The sequence below is a fragment of the Entelurus aequoreus genome, linkage group LG10, assembly GCF_033978785.1.
Source record: "Entelurus aequoreus isolate RoL-2023_Sb linkage group LG10, RoL_Eaeq_v1.1, whole genome shotgun sequence".
Lineage (NCBI taxonomy): Eukaryota > Metazoa > Chordata > Actinopteri > Syngnathiformes > Syngnathidae > Entelurus > Entelurus aequoreus.
In genome coordinates this window covers 10,429,949-10,451,454 of record NC_084740.1, presented here as the reverse complement: position 1 = coordinate 10,451,454, position 21,506 = coordinate 10,429,949, and the positions used below count along the sequence as shown (strand labels likewise).

The 21,506-nt window shown below is 37.3% G+C and overlaps 1 protein-coding gene across 2 annotated transcripts in view; it reads right to left on the bottom strand.

Moving 5' to 3' along the window:
- The window catches only part of akt2 (v-akt murine thymoma viral oncogene homolog 2), a 34,717-nt gene that overhangs the window by 11,312 nt on the left and 1,899 nt on the right, over nt 1-21,506 (bottom strand). Inside the window, exons 2-8 of one of the 2 annotated variants that reach the window (XM_062060028.1) lie at nt 9,857-10,019; nt 9,511-9,642; nt 9,332-9,443; nt 4,724-4,877; nt 4,470-4,604; nt 3,655-3,720; nt 3,489-3,557 (exon numbers count right to left, since the gene is read on the bottom strand). In XM_062060028.1, the coding sequence (XP_061916012.1) occupies nt 3,489-3,557; nt 3,655-3,720; nt 4,470-4,604; nt 4,724-4,877; nt 9,332-9,443; nt 9,511-9,642; nt 9,857-9,902 (714 nt within the window). In that variant the 5' untranslated portion in view covers nt 9,903-10,019. The remainder of the gene's footprint in view (nt 1-3,488; nt 3,558-3,654; nt 3,721-4,469; nt 4,605-4,723; nt 4,878-9,331; nt 9,444-9,510; nt 9,643-9,856; nt 10,020-21,506) is intronic. The other variant, XM_062060029.1, reaches the window with a different exon arrangement.

Genomic DNA, 21,506 nt, shown 5'->3' with positions numbered 1-21,506 from the left:
ATTCTCGTAAAACCTCATCCCACGAGACTCCACTTTGAGGAAGATATTGCAGCCAGTGCTCCATGATGTCAATAGAAGAAGAAGGCAGCGGGTGATCGCTCAAAGGCAACTTCCTTACAGCCCCCTTGACACTTGGCCGGGCACGTGGGTCTCTCGGAGCCTGCGGTTTGGCCTCTATTGGTAGGAAGCGACTCGTGGGACGGCCCAGTGCTGCGATGTCGCTGAGCTGGCCTACCCCCCAGCTGATTGATTGGAGACTTACGGCCCCGTTAACATTGTTCGGACATGTGGGTCTCTCCGAGACTGCGGGTCGGCCTCTATTGCGGGAAAGCACCCGTGAGATGGCCCGGTGTGGCTGTGCCGCAATCGGAAGCAAGACCGAGACGAACCGCCTGCCCTGGTTGTCCTGCATAGGCACCCCGTCGGTTCGGTGTTTAGGGGCCCTCTAAATGTGGAAAAAGTATTGTGCTTTTGCAAAAAACTTAAATTTCGAAACTTCTCAAAAACCACCCCATTGGAGCGCAAAAATGTTTTTGCGATATTTGAGAGGTTTTTCGCAATATGTGTGTTTCCATCACCAGTTTTTTACTGCGATATTAAGGTTTTGCGTATTTCTAAGGGTAATGGAAACACAGCTATTGAAGACATTGGCTCACCCATTTGCAAATCCTGCCATAAGAGAGTTGCAGCTAAAACGTCTACGTCCAATATGGTGCAGCTTTACACGCCAAAGTAAAGGCCATACATAATAACTGAGTTAAATTATGCTAGCGGCAAGTTACTTAATGAAGAGTTTTGTAAAATCTAAACACACAATCAGTAGCTTAGCGTTGTCAGTTCAGTGTAAACAAACAGCGACAGGTATTCATTGAGTGACCATTTAATGTCAGAGATTGCGTTTTCCTGACTGTATTGAATAAACTATAGGCATTGTAAGTTAATATAGCAAGGGAAAAACACTAACATAGCAAGTGAAAAACACTAATATAGCATTAGGAGCTTGAACTATACCATTTTATCAATCAATCAATCAATCAAGGTTTATTTGTATAGCACCTTACAACATCACAATGGTGCACAAAGTGCATTACAGGACAAAAACTTAAAAACAAGTAAAAGTAAGCATATTAAAACAGTAAAAAAACAAAACAAAAAAACATTTGTATTTAAAAACACTTATGGTAATTGTTTGTTAAAAGCCAGTTTAAACAAATATGTTTTTAGTTAAGATTCAAAAGCTTTTAGCTCCGTGATGGCTCGCAACTCAGGTGGAAGGGAGTTCCGAAAAAGAACGATCACCCCATTTTTTAACTCTAGTCCTTGGTACTTCCAAAGATGTGTGTAAATATGAGCAGAGATTCCTTGGTGGGTGGTAAACAGTTAAAATATATACCATTTTATCTAACTATGTGCATTTTAGTTATTATTATCAGAGCATAATATAGATGATTAATAACGAATAAATACGCATTAGTGGCAGTTGAGGACAATAACACTTAAGTTTCCTCTGGGGAGTTAATCTTAACCTTGTTATACAATTATTATTGCATTCCTTTATTTATTATTAATAATACTTTATTTATATTTATGATTTTGTACTGTTCTTATGTACTGTTTTATTACTGTTATTTTCTACAGTAATATTCATCACATCAAAATCCCAAAGGAATGTGATTTCATTCATGTTTTGTTGTAAAATGAATCAATGCATAATAATCGTGATAATACTGATTATTACTATATTTGTACAGTGATTATTACTATATTTTGTACAGTCAAAATCAATAACCGTTGCATTCCTAGCGGCATAGGATGGTTAGTTGCCACTGCAAGATTAAAAGAAAACATGTAAAATCTTTAAAAATCACAATTTTAGCATGATTTTGTGGCTAAACTAGAGAGACCATTCAAAAACCGAAGCAATATTACAATATGTTAGTGTAAAAACAATGATATTGTGTGGGCTAGAATACATGAGAAAAAAACATAACCAAAATTGTATTTTTATTTAATTGAAAAGGAAATGAATAGATTATAGAACCCTGATATATTGCACTTGTTTTAATAAGGACACCAGTTTACGACTGATTACAGGCATGGTATGATTTTTTTCCCTTTACAAAAGGCAAGTAATGTCTAGTAGGGCTGGGCGATATGGACAAAAAAGTATATCTCCATATATTTTTACTTAAACTCGATATTCGCTATACATCTCGATATATTTTCCGGTGAGAGTATACATATAAAGATATACATTTTTGAGCGAGATTCACTGAAATTGAACTGAATGACAACTGTACTGTAAACATTCAGTGGCACGTTTATTAACCCAGTTAGTAAAGATGGGTATTAACAGCACAGAAAAAAACTGTTTAAGTAGCACAGAATTACATAACATAAATAAAATAGAAAATATTAGTAAAATAAATAACAGCTTTACAAATAATACAAAATGTATCAAACTCAGATAAAAAATATATTTGCAGGCAGGCACTTTTTAGTTCCCAGTCGATTATGTAATGGACTGTCACAGACATACGGTTCTGGTCAGCGCCAAGTAAGTGACTTTACTTAATTGTTCGGCAATGATCGTCCTCACTTCTGCATACATTTTTGGCAGCATTTCTCATGCGAAATATGCCCAGCTTGGCAATTTGAGAACAGTTTTGATTTGGGCTTACATGGTAAACAACTCAAATGAATGTTTTATCCAGACGCATACATTTGTCCAAATGTGGCCAAGTAGACGCATTGTGGGTTTCCTGGACGTCGTCTACATAGCTAAAAGCAAAATCTAAAGAAGAGAATCCCTCTGCCATCTTCCACTAGTTTTTTTAATATAAAAATCGCCCGCTTGAATATTCCCTTTTCTCTTCTACGACTCTCGTTGTCATTTGGGATGTCTGATTGGCCTGTCCTTAATGTTTTGCCCTAATGTCAACCAATCGTGACTCATCATAGTAAACTAACCAATCATGGATGTTCTTATACGGGCAAGCACGTCTTGGAAGGAGGAAGGGGAGGAGGAGTGCGAAGCGGGGGAGAACAAGGAACACAACAAATAAGCTGTGTTTGGTCGTTCTAACATGAAATAAATTATATCGATATTACGATATTTTCTTACTTCATATCTTGTTTAAAAAAATATCAATATATCTTACAAACTTGATATATCGGCCAGCCCTAATGTCTACTTTTGATTCACACTGTCACTGAGGTGTTAGTTTACCTACATGTTTATTTTTGTGGGTGTAGCTAAAGTGTATAGAGCAAAACAAGAGTTTATTTAATTTATCTTACATTAAGGATGGCGTTGCATGTACTACTGTTAAATAGCCAAACTTTACTTCATTGCGGTCCTGTGTGTTTTTGTGTTGTCATTTCTTAGCTTACACTATGCTACAACAATAAAGGCTTGCTGATTGTGCTATGTTGTGTTTCATGAACAAACACGAGTGACGGGTCAGATGAGAAAGAGAAGGACTTACTTCTCCTCCATTTGCATACTCCATTACGAAGCACAGCCGGTCATTTGTTTGAAAAGCATACTTTAGTGTCTGTGTGAGAGTAAAACAAACAAAACAAATCGAGTGACTGCATTATCTAGATTACAAATGATCAATGGATTTTGTAGTGAAAAAATTAGGCACTTACTGTGAGAAAGGGGTGCCGCGTATTTTGGAGGACTCTGCTTTCGGTCACCGTGTGCGCTACCTCATCCTAAAGCAAACACATGTTATGACACAATAATACAATAAAATGTAGAACAAACCTATCAAAAAGCAAATTCAATTATCTACGTGTGGACGTTGAACCCAAAAGGGATCCCATCAGACATCATCTGGATTGTTCTCACTTTTTCGTGCATTCTAAATATTAAATAAATGCGATCAAAAGTCTGCTTACAATGGAGACTATGGGAGTCGCTCTATTCTGCCTATAAAGCCCTTAAAAAACAGCCAAACACCTTCATTAAGGTTTTATATACATGATGTAAGTACATATGTAATGTCATAACAGGCACATTTATAATACCATGTAATATTTAGGTATTGTGATCATTTTATGGTTGCGCAGCGCTGTAATTTAAAAAACGCATCACAGCTTTATTTACAAAAATATTTTTGTAATAATTATTTTTTAATAATTTTTACAAATAATTAATTGAAACAATTTTTATGACAATACAACATGTATTATACGAGACAATATATCTTGTAATGTGTGTAATTAGTTTTATGTTTGGCTTTTTTCAGAGTAGGGTCGATTAGTATTTCTAATGATTCAAGTGGAGGACGCAGCAGACAATTAACAGCCACTATTTGAGAAAATACGGTAGTAATTTTCCAAAATTGAAGATAGAGAAAACATTTTAAATGTTCATTTAAAGTATAACTGTGAGGGGCATACAGTATACATTCAGTGTGCATCTGCCCTTTAAAATACATTTTAACATGACAAGCACTAACTTTAGCAATGATGACTTCTTTGCGGAGGATTTTCATGGCGTAGTACATGCCAGTGGCCTTCTCTTTCACCAAGATCACTTTGCCGAACGTGCCTTTGCCCAGCAGCTTCAGGTAGTCGAAATCACTCATGGTCTGCTGAAGGGACAACAAAGAAACCACAATGACCAAAACAAATCTAGGCCCTCAAGTCTTTCCCCCAAATAATCCCTTTGGTGTGATTCAAGAGGCTTTAAATTTAAAACATGCGAGCTGACCACTTTGGAGCGGGATTTGGAAATGGCGATCTCCATCTCCTCTGTGCCGCTGATGTCGCTCGGCGAGCCGAATTTGATCTCCATTGGCTCCACGTCCTGCTGCTGACTCTTCAGGCTGTTTGCCACCGCCTGAATCGATCGCATCCATTCTTCCCTGAAACAACAGTGCGCACAAACACATTACATGACCAGATAAAAGCTGTTAACTGGAATTAAACAAGAGGAATATAGTGATGTAAATGTACATAAAAGGCACCATAATAATAGACGAACAATCCATCAAGTAAGTGATAAAAACTAATCACAATGTGTTTACAGGCCATTTCATTGCAATTATTCAAAGACTTAGCAAAGGTTACATAAACAAAAAATGGTTGCTTAGTTGTAATCGGGTGTAATTTGGCCCTAAATTTCTATTTCTAGCATGACTGTAATTCTCACAAACTAAAATGGATTTTCCTGCCTTTAAAGAACAATGGCCCATTTAGGCCTGCTGTGTTTCTCAGGAGAACACGTGTTATTACTCCACTGTTGAAACTTGAGAGTCGCTCAAGATAAGATCGTCAGCGTTTACTTCAATATGTGATCAAGGTTTAAACACACTTGTTTGCACATAAAATACACTATCTCACCCCTCCCATTTCTGCTTGGGCTCGGCGTTATGGCTTACAACTGTATCACAATATGAGTTTTATATCTGTCGATATCAATAATTCTTGATATTTTTTATGACCTATAAATATAAGGACTAGGAGAAAAATATATGAAATATAAACACTAAATTGGACCTAGTGTGTGAATGTGTGTGTGAATATTGTCGGTCTATCTGTGTTGGCCCTGCGATAAAGTGGCGACTTGTGCAGGGTGTACACCGCCTTCCGCCTGAATGCAGCTGGGATAGACTCCAGCATCCCCCGCAACCCAGAGAGGGACAAGCGGTAGAAAACGGATGGATAAACACTTTTAATTAATACATTTAACCTTCCTCTAGTTATAATCCTCTCAGTTTCAAGGCAGAAAGGAAAGGAAATGTCAACACAACCACAAAAACACTCAATATTAACAACTTTCTAAAATGTATCAAATTGAACACTTAACCTCTGAAAATGAAGGTGAAAAAATAAAGAATATGTAAGTCATGCACAAACACAAAATACATTATTCGGTTTACTCTCAAAATAAAATACTCAAGTTTCAAGGTGGATCGTATTTTACACTTTGAAATGTCATAATGAGCGGCGATGGTCATGAAGTCAACTTGTCAAAGGTTTTCAGACAAAATTTTACCTCGTTGACACAAATGAATGAGGAGATGCTGATTCTGGAGGTCCAAATAAAATCATAATATACAGGCATACCCCGGGCAGATATATGGCGATATGGGTGCTTGTGTCAAATACCAGCAATACGGGGAGCAGGAAAAGCAGGGGAGTGGTTGTGACACGCTCGCCAGGGATAATGTTACTGTTGTATTGTTGCTTACTACAAAAAATTAAGTTATTCATCAAGGCAAAACTATCGTCAGTGTTGCCATTCAGCACCTGGTATTAACGGCAGGGCCGAGTTTATTATCTTCTGCTTCTCTGGAAGGTCAGAATAAACTGAGTGTGGTTCACATTATTACAGCTTCCCTTATTACGTTATTACGCGTGGATTTGCGAGATCTCGTAAAAGTCTGCGCTACCCGTTGGAAATCTGGGGTGAGAAAAACTATTTTATGCATATTTACTGCAAAGCAAACAATATTATTGATATCGATTATGTGTCTATCGCGATATATATTTATTGATAACGTTTTATTGCCCAGCCTTTAATTTTAGCAGCCAGTTTCTTTACAGTATTTATTCAACACTTCATAAATACAGTATCAGGGTAGTCAATGTACATGTTGTATAGCAGTAACCATCTAATGAGAAGTCCTCAATCCATAGTCATTATTGTCTAAAATGCTCATAGCAAGACACTTGTGGTAGTAGTGTTATGCAGCAGTGCTGCTTGGAGTGGGGAGCTATGAATTCTAACATGTACTGTGACATTCTGAAGCAGCACATGATAGCCTCCGTTCATAAACCAGGCTATGTGGCAGTTTTCTGACATGAAAAGGAGCCTAAACACACTTTAAAAATTACAAATACTTTGCTGAGGAAACAGGTACCAGCAGGTAAGAAAAGTTGGTTTTGTATAATAGGACCCCTTTAATGTGGGGTCATTTGGGATGGGTACCGAATTCGGTACTTTTATAGGCACTAACAGAATCCTGTCGATACTACCAAGTAGCGATTAACGTAAAAACAAAGGGTGCCTTATTTCGATAACTTTGTTGCACGTGACGTCATGTCCGGTTGCAGACTCGTCACATCTGGTTTCGGACTTAACACTGGCTCAAGTGAATAATCACTCAAAGAGCTCTCAGGGTTGACTTAGCCAAAGCAAGTATGCTTGGTAAAAAACGATTGAACGTACAGGAAAGCTCCACTCTTCCAAAATGGGCTAGCTTGATGGTAATTTACATTGGATTTGCAAAACACAGGCTATTATTAGCATTAGCAATTTTACATGACAATTTCAACACCTCCAAATTTGGTATTGAAAAATACAACTAAGATGCATGTTACGCTCAAACAGCTGGTGTGTAATAAGCAGAGTTCTTATGGTACAAACACTCCCTAGGGCGTAACATAACACATTTTGCTTTATGGTAAAAGATACTTCAAGACAACATACCATATATAGCCTATAACAGTGTTTTTCAACCACTGTGCCGCGGCACACTAGTGTGCCGTGAGATACAGTCTGGTGTGCCGTGGGAGATGATGTAATTTCACCTACTTGGGTTAAAAATATTTTTTGCAAACCAGTAATTATTATCTGCAAATAATGTGCCGTTGTTGAGTGTCAGTGCTGTCTAGAGCTCGGCAGAGTAACCGTGTAATACTCTTCCATATCAGTAGGTGGCAGCAGGTAGCTAATTGCTTTGTCGTGATCACAATATGCAGGCGACAGCGGGAGGCAGTGTGCAGGTTAAAAGGTATCTAATGCTTAAACTGAAAAATAAACAAAAGATGAGTGCCCCTAAAAAAAGGCATTGAAGCTCAGGGAAGGCTATGCAGAACGAAACTACAACTGACCTGGCGACAAAGTGAAGAAAAACAGAATGCTGGAAGACAGCAAAGACTTACAGCGTGTGGAGCAGACAGCGTCCACAAAGTACATCCGTTCATGACCTGACGACCAACAATGTCCCCACAAAGAAGGATAAAAACAACTGAAATATTCTTGTTTGCTAAAACAAAGCAGGTGCGGGGAATAGCGCTTAAAGGAAGACATGAAACTGCTACAGGAAAATACCAAAAAAACAGGAAAAGCCACCAAAATAGAAGCGCAAGACAAGAACTAAAACACTACACACATGAAAACAGAAAAAAACTCCAAATAAGTCAGGGCGTGATGTGACAGGTCGTGACAGTACACCTACTTTGAGAAAAGAGCTATAGTGATGCATGCTTGGTTATGGTTTAAAATCATATCCGACGACTTTTTATTGTCACTATCGAGTTTCATATTTTAATGATTTCTGCTGGTGGTGTGCCTCTGGATTTTTTCAACGCAAAAAATGTGCCTCGGCTCCAAAAAGGTTGAAAAACAATGGCCTATAAAGTACTGCCATCTAACGTCTTGAAAGTGCAACTGCATTGCAAATGGAACTAATGGTATAAGGAAACAAGATATAACAACTGGACAGCACAGTTAACATTATCAGCTCATTTTTAAATGTTAAATTAAAAAATAAAAAGTCATTATTGTTTGAGAATACATTTTTACAGAAAATTGGTACTGCTGAGTATCGGTATCAATTCTCAGTTAACGGGAATTGTAATAATTGAAAGTAGATCGCCTTGCTTCCGCATGATGATTGGATGACCTGTCTGGGCCGAATCCCTTTTTGATTGATAGCAAAACGAGCGAATCAGCAATCTTGAAATATAAAACTCTGCCAAAGCATTTTTCAACTTTAATTTCGTTGTTACTGTTGATGATTTTATTTTTATAATTTTTTAAGTGCACCTTTCTTTGTAAAATCTAGCATGTTTATATCTTTTTTCTGTTATTGCAGACTGTACTCATGTTTACAGAGTAGCTGAAATATAGCTTCCCCGACTTGAAAGACCAGCAGCTGCCACTGTTATACAGCCTGTGTTACATTGTACAATAATAACAATTATTAAAATAGAGCAAAACAATATAACAAAAATGATAAAACTAACTACTAATCACACAGACTTATTTTTTAGCACTAAAAATATATATATATTTGCATCATCAACAATTGTGCAAATTATATGACAACGTCACACTGACCACGCCCCCACCGACACATGTAGTTTGCTGGGGGAAACCCTGTAATAAATATTCACTGTTAATAGCGGCCGTAATTGCAATGTGGCCCTCAATAAAAACGAGTTTGACCAAGTTTACTTTCTATAAGGTTGCTGAAATGTTAGGGGCACACTCACTTTTGTGGGATACTATCCATACCTACATTTTTGTATTGCCTTGTTTTCTAATTGTTTTCAATTTCATTGCAGAGAAGAAAAGAGGCTGCTTCACCTCTCATCGTTGCTGTCTACGTGGAAGGTGCGCTCAATGACTGAGGTCCACTGCAGGCAGCGGATGACAAACGTGTTGGCCCTGGGCCGCTCGGTCTTCATCAGCTGACATTCTACAAAAGCAGAGAGCCTCTAGGTGACAAGACAGAAGGGAAAAAGACAGGTCCATGTTGAACCGACCTGCGACAGAGAAGTTGTTGAGAGGCGGCAGGCTATGATCGCTGGACACTTCGGGCTTCTCTTTGTAGCCGATGAAAGAGCCGTCGCTCTTTAGGATGAAATAACGAGGCCTCCAAGTTTTAATGTACTCACCTAATGGGGAGCACAGGGCAATGAGAGGACAAATAAAAATGCACTTAATGTTTGACTGAATGTAAGGTTTTTTGATTTTAATATCAACACGAAATGTACACCGAAATCAATTATTATTGTCCCACATCACATGCTGCTCAATAACAAGGGCCCAGAGCGCGGAATAAATTGACAAAAAGATGATTGGGAATGCACGATAGCTCCTGTACAGTACCTCTCTTGTGGAGCCATCCCTCTCTCACAACGCTGACTTCATTCATGCTGGGGCAGAAGACTGTCTGGGTTGGGAGGGGGCGGCCGACCAGCTGGTGCAAACTGTTCAAACTACTGGTTGACGCAGTGACAGCGAGTCAAGATAGAACACTTGTACAAAGTGCCTGGATAAGAGAAAGAAGAGAGAAACACAGGGTTAAAGCAGGGTGTCTTTATGGTGGACGTCAATCATTCCTTATAAAAGCTAATCAAAAGAGTGCCACAAAACAATGACTAACATGAGAAAATGTGCATTTTAGTAGGTGTTACTGCAGCAAACAGGACACACAAGCTGTTACAAACTGTAATAACAACTCTCTTACAAACTGTAGTAACACCTCTCGTGTCCCGTTTGCTAGATTAAACAGATTAACAAACCCCCGAGCTTCACCTACCTTGAAAATCATTTCTACATCGAAGTGCAATAAGTTTGCTGTATTTATGATAAAGTTCAAAGCGTTAAAAATACAACAATTCCCCAAAAGCAAATAGCTATTCTGCAGCCAACTAAAGCTGGCACATATCACTACAGTCACTGACAAAACAGTCAAAAGAGATCATCTACAGTCTGAGTCCATCAACATGCTGCCTTGATGAGTTAACTACCGTATAAGTCGCAGTTTTTTTTCATAGTTTGGCCGGGGGTGTGACTTATACTCAGGAGCGACTTATGTGTGAAATTATTAACACATTACCGTAAAATATCAAATATTATTTAGCTCATTCACGTAAGAGACTAGACGTATAAGATTTCATCTGATTTAGTGATTAGGAGTGACAGCTTGTTTGGTAAACGTATAGCATGTTCTACATTCAAATGGTAAGAGTCATTTGAATGACTCTTACCATAATATGTTATGTTAACATACCAGGCACATTCTCAGTTGGTTATTTATGCGTTATATAAAGTACACTTATTCAGCCTGTTGTTCACTATTCTTTATTTATTTTAAATTGCCTTTCAAATGTCTATTCTTGGTGTTGGGTTTTATCAAATAAATTTCCCCAAAAAATGCGACTTATACTCCAGTGCGACTTATATATGTTTTTTTGCTTCTTTATTATCCATTTTCGGCCGGTGCGACTTATACTCCGGAGCGACTTACACTCCGGAGCGACTTACACTCCGGAGCGACTTATACTCCGAAAAATACGGTACTAGATTTCTAAAGCCTGTGCTGAGCAGTTTGTTACCACAATTCGCTCATTTAGTTAAGGTAGAAAGCGCTATACAAGTATAATCCAGTTACATCTCACTCCAGACTGGAACATTTACAAAGGCCTTACAAACGGCTGTCAATAAGCCCCTCTTAAAAAAAGTAGTCCTGATGCCTCAGTACTGAACAATTACCCGCCCATATCAAACCTGCCATTTTTGGGCAAAGTATTAGAATACGTTGTGTACCAACTGAGCTGAGTGACTTTCTTCTACATAAAAAGGTGTTTAAAACTTTTCAATCAGGCTTTAGGCCCCAAAACAGCACGGAAACCTCTCTAATCGAAGTGACAAATTACATCTGCCTGAACACAGAGACAGGAAAATTCTCAGTCTTGGTTCTGTTGGACCTGAGTGCTGCCTTTGACACAGTTCCTTCTGCTCTTAACTGGTTCAAGTCCTATCTCGATTACAGGACATACTTTGTTGGAATTGGTAACTATGTCTCTGACCAAATGGTTTGAATCTGGGACCCTATTGTTCAACTTGTACATGCTGCTACTTGGCCAGCTAATATGCAGCTTCAATATGTCCTACCATAACTATGCAGGTGATACTTCGATTTACTTGTCACTGACGGCAGGTGAATGTCGGCCTGTTGATGTACTTTGTCACTACATCGAACAGATCAGCATGTGGATGCATAACAATTTTCTTCAGCTTGTGATATGAAGTGAATTATATTCATGTAGCGGTTTTTCTCTCTAGAGACTCAAAACGCTTTACATTGTGAAACCCATTATCTACATTTTCAAGCAACATTTAAACCAGTCTGGGTGGCACTAGGAGCAAGGTGGGTAAAGTGTCTTGCACAAGGACACAGCGGCAGCAAATCGGATGTCAGAAGCTGGAATTGAACTTGGAACCATCAAATTGCTGGCAGGACCACTCTACCATCTAATTCTAAAACATGCCGCGTCAAAGTCGGACAAAACCAAAAACATTGTCTGTGGCCCACAAAAGCAGAGTAACTATGATTAGTCACCTTGAGACCTTCTCCCTGAAACCTAATAATCAGGTTAGAAATCTAGGGGTAATAATGGACTCAGACTTGAACTTTAAAAGCCACATTAAGTAACATCAGCAGATTTTTACCACATAAAAACACAAAAAAATTGCCAAATCTGAGGAATAGTGTCCAAAGCAGATTTAGAAAAACTAATCCATGCATTTGTTTCCAGTTCCCAAGCTGTAAAGCAGCTGCAGTACAACCAGAATGCTACTGCTTGAGTCCTGACTACAACCAGGAAATATGACCATATTAGTTCAGTGCTTAGGTCACTCCACTGGCTTCCTGTTGCTCAGAGAATAGACTTCAAAACAGCTCTGCTTGTGTACAAGTCTTTTCATGGTCTTGTGTCAAAGTACATCTTTGACATAGTAGAACCATATGAACTATCTGAACCATCTCGGCCTCTGAGAACCTCAGGGAGTGGTCTCCTGCTGGTGCCCAGAGTCAGGACTAAACATGGTGAGGCTGTGTTTCAGTTTTATGGTCTTAAAATCTGGAATAGCATTATTTAATTGCGCATATGACAACTGAAAGTATTTTATCTACACTATTTGATGTTTATTTCAATTTCAATTATGATCATTACGGTATTATGATTCTTATGATTTTAATTTGAATTATGACTATTTTTATGATTATTTTACTGTTATTTTTGCGTACAAATTATGCTCTAAAACTTGTCTTGCCTTGTCTTTAATGGGGGAAAACAGTTTCTAAAGTTCAGTTCAGTTTATTTCGAACATGCATACAATACAATGTAATGCATCACATATTTCCAGTTGTTTCATTACAGCATGTCCGAAAAGGAGTAGTGGGAAAGAAAATAGGAATAGGTTGGCTATCTGATAATGTAGTATGACAAAAAAAATCTTTATGTACGCTGGATAATTACGAAGGAGTATTAAAGGGGAACTGCACTTTTTTTTTTTGCCTATCATTCACAATCTTTAAGTGGGACAAGAACAAATGTTTTCCTTTTTTTAATGCATTCTAAATATTAAGCAAATGCGATCAAAAGTCTTCTTACAATGGAGCTCATGGAAGCTTCTCTATTCTGTCGATAAAAGCCCTTAATACAACATCTAAACACCTCTATTAAAGTTTTATATACATGACGTAAGTAAATATGTATAGACTATTTAGCCTTCCAGAAGATATATATTGATCAAGCATCGTTTTAAAAGGTAATTAATCGATTTCATCGATACTAGAAAAGAAAACATTGGCTTTAAGAACAGCAGACTTTAAATACAATTTTTTTTTAGCACTTTTAAATATATAGAGAGGTTAAACTTTACATAAGTCTGTCACGCCATCAAAACACTTTGGCGGATACCGGCAGAAAAGAAGACACACGAAATGAACAAGCCACCAATGCGATCCAGTGTGTGTGGGCTTTTGCAAAGACAGAGATGTTCTTAATAAGTCGCTCACTGTTTGTAGGATATATAAAAAACAATGGTAACACGACAAATTTCTCAAATCACCTATAGCGCCATGGTATTTCACACATGCCGGCCGCCCAGCCAAAAGCAGCGTTCATGGAGCTGCAGCACAAAGTAGGAGTGGATTTCACTTGCTCTTTTGTTAAATATTCATGCACTGATGTTTATTAAAATGAGTAGTGTAACAGTTTGAATGTTTGTTGACTTGTCATGTGTGTGTTAGCGCAAGGATGTTGTCATAAGAGGTCGAATGTGATGTGATTGATGATAGTAGACGTTGAACAAAAAACAGACAAAAAAGATGTTCAAAAACAACAGCAAAAGTAGCAGGTAAACCTTTTGTTACTTCAACCTACAGATATGTTGGTGGCACATTTATTTTTATATAATTACTGTAGTATTTATATGTTGTAAAACAAAAGCAGAAGTAGCAGGAAAATCTACTGTTATAATTTTGGTTACTGTACTTTTATTGAACATTTCTTGAATACTAAAAATGTGAGCAGAAAAGGTTTCCTATTATTAATTAAACCTAAAGTGTTGGTTGCACTTAGTTAAAATAAGATGTTAATGTTTTGGCCATTAATGTTGTTTACTTGCTTGTTTATGTCCATAATTAATTTAAAACTAATACCCTTACAAGAAATAACAGGAATATAGGCAACTTCACTTGTAGTGTCCAGTATGCAGTAAGCCTGGGCGATATGGCGTAAAAATAAAATGTCAGACTTTTTTTTTACAAATAATTCGATTTATGTTTTTTTCCTTCTTTTTGAAGAAATGAATGAATACAATTCAGAGATAATTCAAAACAGTTTTTGCTTTTATTTGATCAAAAACTAGTAGTTTGAAATGACAGCATGCATTGCCTTTTACTCTTAGCTAAATTCAAATTTGTATAATGTTATTTTTAGGCCATTTTCATAGACTAAGTTAGGAGCTTCCTCTGGAAGGCAATAATTCTGCTTGACTAAAATACTTATATAAACAAAAATGTTGCATTGTACATTGCATGCAAATAAACTCTAATAATCTCCAACATTGAGATTAATAAAGTGCAAACTGAAAACTATCTTGGAAAAAAATACCTACGTAAATAAAAATGTAGCATTGCACATTGCATGTAAATAAATAAACTCCAATAAATCAATAACGATACCAATAATCACTAAATAGTAATAAAAATCAATCAGATCAATAAAATACAAACTTAAAACTTCTGTATTGAATGAAATAATTCTGTACATAAAAATGTAAATGTAAGATTTTATTTTTAGGCCATATCGCCCAGGCCTACCCTGAAATTATGATTTAAATTTAAATTAAATCATAAATTATGTCTGGGTTTCCTAACAAGAGGCTAACGGCTCATATTACCAGCAATGTCACCACGAGAAAGCGCCATGCCCATGAAAAAAAGCACCAGTATTTTTCAATGGTGATATAGTATAATAGCAGGGTTTTTTCCTGCGTTCAAAATTGTGTGGCGGCCGCCGCCAGCTAATTTTCTGCCGCCCCCAGCCAGATTGATATCACTCAACACAGTGTAAAGCTCCGGCTGTGTTGATTGAGCGATTGATGTTCCTCTGCGGCAGCTTCGTATTTTAACTGCAGATGCAGCGTTGCGCCACTATAGAGGCGCTATATCGACAGCAGTGCACCGGAAAGACCAGAAGCAACTACCGAAAATGAAACAGATCGAATGGTGTTCTTCCCCGCTACTTGGTGCATAACGTTGACCGCCGTAACAAGTGGATTTCTGCCATACGAAGCATGATACGGAGGGATCACTGGACTCATACAGAACACTCCAGACTGTGCTGTGAACATTTTGTCTCTGGTAAGTGAACACAGCTAGTAGTGTTAGCTTCGTTTTCAACCTTTTCTGACTAATTATAACAGATCGATTGATTGAATATTTCATTAGAAGTTTGCATAGGATCAGGTAGTGTTTCATGACGGTACAGATTGACTAGTACAAGGTCAACTAAAAGTTACCCCAAGAAAGCATTACAAGCATGTCGTGTTTATTTAAAAAAATAAGTTTAATCCGTGTCAGAGTAACGTTTATGTTTTTTAGCATTGCAGTTATGGCAGGCAAAATCAGCCACTATTTTAAAAAGCAATCTCGCTAGGAGGAAAGTCAAGAGTCCAGGTGAAACAGAGCAGAGAAATTAACGTAACAGGCAGTTAAAATGTAATAATTCATGGTGATGACAACATGTGGAAATTTTTGTCCACAGAGCGCTTCAAGGCTGCTTCAAAATCATCTATGAGTGTCTCAAGCAAAAGTGCCCCTACCACACAAGCTATGAGCCCATCATTCTCTTATGCAAGCGCTTAGGCCACCGGTGTCAAATTCAAGGCCCGGGGGCCAGATCTGGCCCGCGACATCATTTTATCTGGCAGGCAAACAACTGGAAATTATGTGTCAAAGTACTTAATATTTTCTCACTAAATTTAAATTTGAAATTGCATGCCTTTTAAACTTTAATAGTATCCATTATTGCAACAAATATTACAGTATATTATCAAATGTTTTGCCTAAATAAAAATAAACACTTCAATATCTGCTCGACTTATGATTTTACAGCAAACTACTCATCAAATTAATAAAAATGACAATAAATTTTACGGTGTTCTTTACACCATATTACTGTAAATTGAAAAAAAAAAAAAAAAATTTGAGTTAAAATTCTGCCGCATGGTTAGGATTCTACCACCTCTGCCTCAATTTGAGCCAACAAAAATCCTGAATACCTTGTTTTAATTCTTAAGAACCACTGTACTTTATAAGTACCGGTATACCATAGAACCCTAGGAAAAATTTGTCATATCTTGTTTCTATTTTATATGTATTAAAACCCAAGGAAATGTAATTTTATATGTAACAACTTTAAGTCATAATATTTCAAGGAAAAACTGTTTTACAAGAACACTATCATTATACATATAATATACAACAATTATAAATCAATCATTATAAAGAGGGATAAGAGGTAGACAATGGACAGGTAAATGGAAGGAAATGGAAGAAGGAAAAAACATTTAGTCTTCATGACAATAATGTAATGTTTCAAAAAATATAAAAAGAACACCATCAGCTAAAGCTTATGTAAACATTAGTGGTTTAACAGAACTTGTGTATTTTTTTAATATCTATATTTTTCACGATTACTAATTGCCTGAGGCAATCCATAGGAATGTTTGGCATTCAGGCTGTCACTCACCAATATCTCGTACACGCGTACAAAAGCTGTCTCAAAGAAGTAACTAACAATTTGTAGTCCGATTGTTACGATAGGCTATACAGTCAATGATAGCTATCGTTAGAAGCTAAACTTTGCTAACTTATCATTAGTTGACAAAACACAAAGTTAATATGTTAAGTGTTTTACATGGGGCGTAGTTGACATGCTCCTGCAGCCTCTGTTAAGTTGCACAGAACCCCTTTAAGTCAAAATAGTGTGAGGAAATACTTGTAAGATAAAACAGTGCTGATATTGCACGAATAAATATGCAATATTTAAAAGGAAAGTACCAAAATTGTAGGAGAATAAAGTAATAATAGTGTATTTTGCTATGCCTTTCAAATCCGTGTATTAGAAAATAGTAGTTATAGAATTAAAATAAATGAGTGTCTATTAAGCAAATGTTATGTTTATTCACGACATAAACTTGTGATCAACATCTACACTTTGGTATGAATTAATGTCATCAAGCAACATGAAACAAAACAGCAGCAACAACAACAGACAACCAGCATGTGTGAGCGATGATAATGATGTGGGTCAGGTTGTGCTAAAGTGAGTTAAACTTCAGCCAGGGAGACGTTTGTGAACACACACACAGAGAGCAAAAGTGATTTCCCAGGACAAAGGACACTTTCTGTGAATTGCGGGTTGTCTCGGCAAGCAGCGTTCCGCAATAATTTTCTTACCTTGACTTGTGTTGAAACACAAGCCCACAACAGAGAAAAGTGCTGAAATGTGCATGTCCTGCTCAGTTGTCGCCTTCCTATCTGACCATCTGACATTTATGACAAGTGGCAAACACCATGGGAAAGTGTAGCATGACTGATACCACGTCAACGTTAAGTTATAAATAGTAGATATTAATATTATCATTACTCATGTTGTGCCAGGAAGAGCTCAAATGTAATGTCACTGCTCTCCAATTAGTGAGTACTGTAATGCTCTTTATTGTTTTGTACAATAGTCCAACAGCTCAAATGGAATAGTCCAAATTTCACAGTAATAAAGCCATGGCACTTCAAGAAAACAGTCTAAATTATACAAGGAAAAGAGTACAGTTTTACGCATATAGGGTTGTTATATTTACAGAAAAGGTGATATTTTTGTGACAATATCACAATATTCTTAGGGGAAAAGTCAGTATTATACTAGAATAAACTTGCAATATTCTGAAAAGAATACTTACGATCATATGAGAATAAAGTTTTGAGATTACATGTATAAAGTTGGGATAAGAGAAAAAAGTTTGTAACGAGTAAAAGTTTTAAAAAATTAAGTTAAAAAGCTGAAATATTAAAAGTTTAAAGATATTACAATTTTGTGGGGTAAGCCAGTGTTTGACAAAATAACATAATATTCTGGGTTTCCCCTAAATTGCCAAGATACTTGTGGCAGTGGGGGCGTGGTAACCATAATGTCTGAGTAATTTTCTATGATATGATTTTCTTTAAAAAGGCTCAAAAATTGTATACTTACATTTCATACAAATCTGTTTTGATGAATTATCTTCTTTTTTTTATCGTTTTGCCAAATTTTCAATTGTTGCTGCTTTTTGTACATTGTACTTTGTTGAGATTTCTTCTAGTGTTTCCAGACTTTTAATTATTTTTTAAATTAAAACAACTAACAAGAAATTTAGCATCTTCTTCCGGTGTGAATATAAAATGTAATTAGAGACTCCAAACTTCTGTCCCTAGATGTCGCTGACTAAAGATGCTCACTGCAGCGAGCACGACGTCACACTTGCTTGGCGCTGTTGCTCTGGTTTAGGGCTGCAACAACTAATCGATTAAATCGATTATAAAAATAGTTGGCAATTAATTTAGTCATCGATTTGTTGCGCAGAGGCAACTTTTTTTTAAATTTATTCATTTTTTAATAAACTGCAACATTTAGAAACAGCTGAAAAACAATAATAAAAATAAGTATGGTGCCAGTATGCTGTTTTTTTTCAATAAAATACTGGAAAAGATAGAAATGTAGTTTGTCTCTTTTATCCGATTATTAATTGATTAATCCAAGTAATAATCGACACATTAATCGATTATCAAATTAGTTGTTAGTTGCAGCCCTACTCTAGTTGGACTTTCTCTTCTTCAAAGCCGCCATTGTTCTTTTAAATATTTGCACATTTTGTAGATGGCTGTCCGCAGGTATATCTGCAATATATATAAAAATTACGTCCACATTTCAAACTAGCTGACAACGCTCGGGACGGTCAAGATGGCGTGCGTTTTGTTTACATGCGGCTTCGGTAGTGTGGGTTTCGGTAATCAAAGTATTTTTTTGGTGGTCAAGTTTTCGGTGCATGACTTGTCAATAATGCACAAACAATAGGCTATATATATGTATTAATTCATACTGTAACGACCATGTGAATGTTTTATGTTCGTGTGGCTCGGATTTGATGTTAGTTTTTCCCATGTTTACAAACACGCCATCCGTACCTGAAAGATGATTGGCGGAGAATGAGGAAGTATTGTGTTTTCGGAGAAGCGCGGACTCACGAGACGAGAGTTAAATAGCGTTGGACTTTGTGATTTCTCTGGGGACTACAATATAATATATTACTTTAATTTGTTTTCAAGTTAAAAAAAAAACAACCCTTATTTTGAAGGTGTGGCAGTAATAAAAATGCTGTGGGGGATGAAATTATAACAAGAACAAAATCTAATTTGTTATAGAGTATGAAACAACACAAGAATATATTTTACAAGAATAAAGTCAATGGAGACACTCTCCTCACTGGAGTCCCTGTGAAAAGACTGGAGGTTCCAGTGGAGATGCAGAGGAAGGGACGGCGCTGCAGAGCTGGTGTTGATTGCTCTCTCCGGTGCGACCGATGGGCTTTGCGGGGTGCTTGCTGCACAAGCATGTGTTGGACACTTCGATGTTCCTGGACATATTCTCGCTCATCCGCACATATGGGAAAATACCCGGGGATTTGTGGACAGCTAAGGATAAAGTGTGCTCTCTGGGTCGCATTTTTGGGTCTGTTGTTGTCTCTGGCTGCCGAGCGGACGATGGTGTAGAGTTGGGCTGGGCGGTATACCAGTATAATAGATAATACCGGTATATTTTAGAAAACGATATATATTTGAGACAAAAACCGCCATACCGATATCTTTTAATGTGCCTTTGTTACGACCGTTTGCTCTTCTCTGCCCCTGATGGGCAAAGTACGGGGCATTCTCTTTGGCTCAACCCCACCCCTTGCTTGTTTACGTAGGCTTCTCTGACGCACAACAATGCACCAAAACAAACTTTTCAAAAGAATATGGCGCGCCCGAGCTGACTTCTCGACTCCCGCGTGATGCACTGCTTTGGTCACCGACTGCATTTGGCTATTGTTGAGTGACTCCAGCTTTATTTAAATGTAGACCAAATTGCTGGAGAATCTATATTTTTTCTTGCAGCTAATCACTAATCTCATCTGTTTATGTTGTTCACTTCTGTTAGCAACTTAGCACAGCAACTAGCGATAGCTCCTCTCTGCTGCTCGCTTGGTGTGTCAAATGTTTAGCACTCCTCCGCTTGAAAGTGCCTCTTCCCATAGCCTGTGCGAACTAAACTAATGTAGTATAGCGGCTGGGTGGCTGAAAAGTAGTTTCAAACTTAACAGCTAGCGGCTGTCACTGCAGTGAGTGAGTAGAGGCTCCATCTATCTCCAAGCACAAGCGTGAGGCTTTAAACCTAAACCTAACCTAACATACTCTATAAGAATAAACAACATGTTACTACTTACAACAAAAACAATCTGAGTACTCTCACTGGTTAGGTAGCCATAAAACACTTATTAGGCAACCTTAAGCACTTTGCAAGTTTTTTTAAGATACCGGTGTATACCTTATACCGTCATTCGGACTAGAAATACTGCTGTATCAGTTTTGGCCCATATTGCCCAGTCCTAGTGTGGTGCAACGTGTAGGCCGCCACGGTGTATGTTTATTGGTTTGTGTATGCATGGTGCAGTTGACTCTGCGCAATACCTATAATTTTTTGGCTAATTTTTTTGTTTTTCTCATTTATAGTTTTTCAGATTGACTTTTGTGGCTGTATATATAAATGTCACCGCTGAGGTGGCAGCAGGCTGCATCAGCTCTGTCCTCTTTAATGCCTCTTATGTCCTTTGTGGTTAGTAATGGTTCCCTCTTGTTTTCGCTTTGTTCGTTATGGACTTTTTGAGCCTATACTGAAACCACATGGTTTTGATGTGCGCCTGAAAGAGTGGCAGTAGCTCCTGAGATGTGCATCATTTTTCAACTGCGTGTCAAACAATTTCCCTTGTGGATCAATAAAGTTTGTCTCAGTTTAATGATTACTTCCGTAAACACCGCAGCATGTGTGACGTAATGTCTGCATGTCGGTCTAATTCTGTTCGCATTAGACATCACATTTTTTGCAATGTTAAAGACTACATAAAAAGTTTGGATCCAACAAAAAAAATCTGAATTGGAAATCTTAGCCTGCAGTAGCCTATATTACATTAAAAATATTTAAAAGGTGTAAATACAAAATAAAACAGATAAAATGTTGGAAACAAAAAGTCAAATATTACAAAAAAAAGACAGAAATGTGTATTATTGTCAGACTATTTTAAGGGGAAAACGTTGTTTTACTATAATAAGGTTTCAACATTGGAAGGAAATACCGTAATGAAAAAATTTCAGTATAAACATGTGTAA